At 52.2% G+C, this 4,954-nt stretch overlaps 1 protein-coding gene across 1 annotated transcript; it reads right to left on the reverse strand.

The window, feature by feature from the left end:
- Positions 1 to 471: 471 nt before the first annotated feature.
- Positions 472 to 4,948, reverse strand: LOC110321068 (eukaryotic translation initiation factor 4 gamma 1-like). Its single transcript, XM_021197164.1, is given in 7 exon segments — positions 472 to 895; positions 897 to 2,252; positions 2,254 to 2,985; positions 2,987 to 3,489; positions 3,492 to 4,603; positions 4,606 to 4,669; positions 4,671 to 4,948. Coding segments are annotated over 7 exon segments (4,461 nt in total). The 5' UTR covers positions 4,941 to 4,948.
- Between the last annotated feature and the right edge of the window lie 6 nt (positions 4,949 to 4,954).

The raw sequence follows: 4,954 nt of genomic DNA on the forward strand, positions 1-4,954 counted from the left end.
ATTTTTCTTATTTTTATTGAATTCATGTTTAAAAATTATAGGCACCATGCCCCACCCTTTCCCCTGCCCAAGCAGCAGCAGGGGTGGTGCAGGGGCTGGGGCATATGCCCCCAGCAGTGAGGACAGCAGTCCCAAGAGTGATTTCAGAAAATAAAAAAAGACCCTAGAGGCAGGCAGTAGTGCCCCCCCCACAAAGACACACCAAATTTCAAGACTATCTATCTATCTATATATATATATGCCCTGGGGGGAGGAGAGAGACACTTGGCAGCATCCTGGAGGGGGGGGGGCAGGCAGCCCCAAGCCATCCTGCCTCATCAGCCACTTTATTATTCAAGATACATCGCACTTCAGGCACCCACTGCCACTGCCACCACTGCTGTTGCCGCCCCCCCCTGCAGTCCAGGCGGCTGGCTGGCTGGCTGGGCCATCCACTTGTCCATGGCCACAAGTCCCCTGCCCCACCTGCCATCAGTTGTGATCAGACTTCTCGTCCTCAGCCTCAGGAAGCCAACTGAAGAATGCTGTGACAGATTTAAGGGCCACACCCTTGTCCTGCTCTTCAGCAGGGTCCTTGCTGCTCTCCCAGCTGTAGAAGGCATCTTCCTTCACCACGCCCTCATCATATAGAGCATCAAAGAACACCCGAAGCAGGTTGGCAGGCTGTTCTAAGGTCACTACAAGGGCCTGGAGAGCATGGAGTACTTGTAGCTCCTGCTCATCACACTGGTATTTCTGCAGCAGTCTTGCTCGCACTTTCAACACTTGAACATCTACTCAGAGAGGAGTCTCAACGATAATTGCAGAATAACAGACAGTTGTCATGAGGGCTCGAACTAATGTATTGGATGCTGTCTGCTGCTCATTCAGGTTGGCGTCTACCCAGTTAAACATGCTGATTACTGCCGCCGTCCTTCAGCAGCTTTTCTAGCTGCCTACGAAGCTCCTCAAAGGCAAGTGCCCTCTGGCCAGGAGCTTCAGATTCTTCTCCCAAGGTATATTCCGCCTTCTCAACCACAAATGAGCCAATGTCTTGGCCCTCTGCTAGAAATTCGCTCCAGCTCAGTCCAGCCTCTCGCCACAGCATCACCACCTTTTTGGGACCCATGCTCTTGCATAAGAGACCCAGGATCTCCAGCAACAAAGAAGTAGCTTTGTCCATGGGTCTCAGAGGCTTCGTAATTTCCCTGAAGAGCTCTCCCATGGGTACCCCATCTTCCTGGAGAATAGGTGTTATCAGTTCTGCCAGGTAAAGCCATACATGAGGGATATCAATTTCCATGTCCTCAGCCAATTCTAGTGTTTCATACAGCCCTTGATAGTACTGGGCAGTAGAGAGGTGCCCCGCACAGAGCAGTTGGTGCAGCAGTCGCCCCATATGCTCACGAGCAATGGTACTACTGCGCTCCAGCATGGACTCGATGCCAAGCCGTACGAAGATGAAGAGCAAGGAGGGTGAAGCCAGCTCCTGGACACAATGTACTGCCTCCTTCATGTCATTGAGATGGAGATGTTCCTCAATGATGGCCTTAGATTTCTTCTCCACCTCATCCACAGACAGCGCAGCCTTTGGAGGACTCACTGGAGGTAGAGTGGCTTCCCGCTTCACAGGATCCCGACCACGATCCTCTGTGAGACTAGCTGCCTTGCGGAGTCCCTCAGGCTGGGATGGCCGCTCTCTACTTCGCTCCTCCANTTCTTTGCTAAAACTTCGCTCGGTGGCAGGTGTTCTGGCACGATCAAGTCGGTCTCCACAGTCACCTCCCAGCTTACTCCGCTCTAGTCGGTCTCCTCGGTCCCCAGCTTTCTCACCTCATTCCTGGCTTAAGCTACTCCTCTGTATAACACGTCTGTTACCTGCGTTCTCTGCGGGTAATGTTTGTTGAAGAGCAGAAAAGCGATTCAAGGTAGCTGGATGAATAGCTTCCGATGCTGTGTCTGAGGGCTTGGCTCCTGAGCCCCCACTGCTGCCCTTGCTCCAACTCAGTCGTCCTCCAGGTGCAAAAAGCTGGTTGTTAGAATCAATGGAACCAGGCTTTGTGATCTTGGTGAGCCATGAGGTGTCAATGGGGCGACTGCTTTTGCTAATGGGGACTGTATTCCAGCCACCATCATCCACAAGTGGAAGGCTACGGTTTATAGGCGGGCCTGGAAGGCCACCCCGACGTTTGTCACTGCCCTTGGCCATGAGCTGCTGCACTTTGATATGTTCTCAGTGCTCTTCCATCTCAGCCTCCTTGTGAATTTGATCAAGTCTTAGGACCCTGATCCCCGCGGCGTGGCACCCAATTACTCTGCCGCAGATCGAGTACATCCTGCACCATAAAACGGATGCAAGATAAGGTCTTCTTTTCTTTAATGATTTTTTCCATTTGGTTGAAATACTGATCCATTCGAGGCTTGGCTTTTGCAAAGTCCAGGTCTTTGCCTATAGTGGTGAGGAGGCGGCAGAGGCATTCCAGGGACTCCTCATCATGGTTCTTAAGTAGCTTGACCACACAGTCATGCATTATCGCTTCTGTTAACATCTTCNACTTGAATAACTCTCCAATAAACTTGATATTTCCTAAAGAGCGCTGCCTAGATATGTCCTGGGATTCTTCTAGCTCTTCTTTCAGGCGTCCCCGTTCTTCTGCCGTAGCAGCTTCATCCATCTCTTTTTGCCTTTTTTCAAAAACTTCATCATCATCTTTGTCTTTCTCAAATTCCTTCTGGCACCGATTTAACAACAGTTTTCGAAAATTCACAGTCACTGTTGGCTTTTCTGTAGCGGGCACTTTCAGCGCCATGAGGCAGCGGCACATGTTGGCGTAAGCCACAGAGAAGTTGGGCTCTGAAATGGCTTTCTTGAAGATGAGGTCAATAACTCCTTTGAGGCGTTCCTCCGTGTCAATGGCCAGCTGTGTCACTTGCTTCATCAGCTGCTGAAACATCTGGGGTGTCAGCTTATTCAGGATAGAGCGTACCCTGCAGAATAGGTCCTGGGTCAGCATTCTCTTCCCCTCCATCCTTATCAGCTGCTGTCCGTTTGCTACTGGGTTTCCAAGCCTTCTCCGCTTTGTTTAGTTTTATGTCTTCAGTCATTATCACTGAGGAAATGATCTTGCGAGTTTCCTTTCGTGGGCCCTGCTGAGAGTGCCTGGGTCCCAGGTCAGCCGGCCCTCGGGGCAGCTCCCCACCTGGCCCACCCCTGGGGAGCCCACGGTTGCTGAGGGCTGGTCGGCCAAGGTTGGCAAAAGATGGAGTGAAATCTGGGCCACAGTTTATGCCAGGTAGTCTGGAGGGATCCAGTTGCCGAAGTGGCGTTTTATTGGCCTTGTCCAGTACCACATCAGTGATATGGGGCAATCCTTCTGGCTTCTGCATGCTGGCAANGATAAACTGAAAGCCCAGCAGGAATTCCCTGTCATAACGCTTCTTCTCTTCAAGTTTTAGAGGCTTCCACTGATCTGAATTGTATGCACACTTCTGCTCCCCAGGCTGGATGTTCAGCATCCAGCATTGTGAAATTTGTCTTCCTTAGAGTCCCGGGTTTCTTCTGCTTCCTCAGGCTGTGTGGGCACAATGCTGCCCTCAGACTCTGGGCTTGGGTTGCCGCTAGTGGGAGGCTGATTCTCTACCTCTGGAACTGCTGGGTCCACCTCCTTGGAGGCATCTAGAAGGTCACCTACAGCCTCCTTCTTATTTAGCTCTTTAATTTTCCGTCTCCTCTTTGGCACAGACACTGCCACCTGAGTAGCTGCTGCCACCTCTAAATTCTGAGACAGTTGGGCTGGGACAGGAGTACTGTCGAGGGGGAGGTCCTCTCCTCCCTTCTCACTCTCAGCTTCTCCACCTTCTTCATCGCCATCTTCTTCCATTTCTTCCTCCTGNGCAGGAGAAGTATCTGAAGGAGCCACAGGTGGAGTGGGAGAGAGAATGCTGGCCAGTGCCGCTGATGAAACCTCCTTGGCCTGTTCCTCTGGNTCACTGACTGGGCTTAAATCCACAGCTGGTGGCGAGGGGGCTCCATTGAGCAGTTCNTCAGGTTGGGCAGTTGGAGCAATGGGCACAAGCAATTCAGAAGCACAAGCTGGAAGAGGGGGAGGATCCTCAGATGGGATCACGCCATTGGGCTCATGAGTTTCAACCCTGTGAGGCACCAGGGACATGGAAACCTGGAGAGGACTGGAAGAGAACTCAGATTCTGGAATGGGTTTGCTGAGTGTCANTTCTACTTCCAGTATGGGTTCGGCAAGAGTGGGTTCTGGAGAGAGGCAATACGGCTCCCCAGTTTCACAAGAGATAGGGGTCGATTCTTCTACAGACANTGGTATCATCCCCGTTGTCATAGTGTCCCCAGGAATAGAGAGGACTCCAAGATTAGACTCAGACCCCGGCTCCAAAATTGGGGGTGGTGATGGGGTTGGAGAAGGCGACGAAGGCTGAGATTCTGTGCCAGGGCTATGCTCTGGACCAGGCAGTCCTGGCCGCCCCGCAATGGCTGCTCCCTGTGACCTGTCATCTGGCAGGATAATGAAAGCAACCTGAGGCGACTCCCCATTGGGTTGAGGCTCTAGACTGCTTCCTGTCTGAGGAGGAGTGGGTGTGGAGACAGTGCGGCCCCAGACACGACCTCTTCTGTAATATCCTTCCCTCCTTGGTTTGGGTCTCGAATTCGGATAGTTTTCCCGTTCCCTCTTAGAAGCAATCTGGGGTGACTGGTTCATCAAAACTGGGGCCGGAGCCACACCAGCAGGAAACTGCTGCACACCTTGGACTGGGTAATAAGCTGCAGCATAGGTTCCAAACTCGGTAGGGCTTGCACCTGGATAGAAGCCTGGGGCTCCTGGCTGCACAGGGTACTGCTGTGTTGGGACAACATATGTGGAACGCCCCTGTCCAGGGATATAGTAGGCTCCTTGGGAGGCTGAGTAGGAGATCTGGGAAGGGATCATCATTACTTGGGATCCAG

The sequence above is a fragment of the Mus pahari genome, chromosome 4 (genome assembly GCF_900095145.1).
Source record: "Mus pahari chromosome 4, PAHARI_EIJ_v1.1, whole genome shotgun sequence".
NCBI classification, from domain to species: Eukaryota; Metazoa; Chordata; class Mammalia; order Rodentia; family Muridae; genus Mus; species Mus pahari.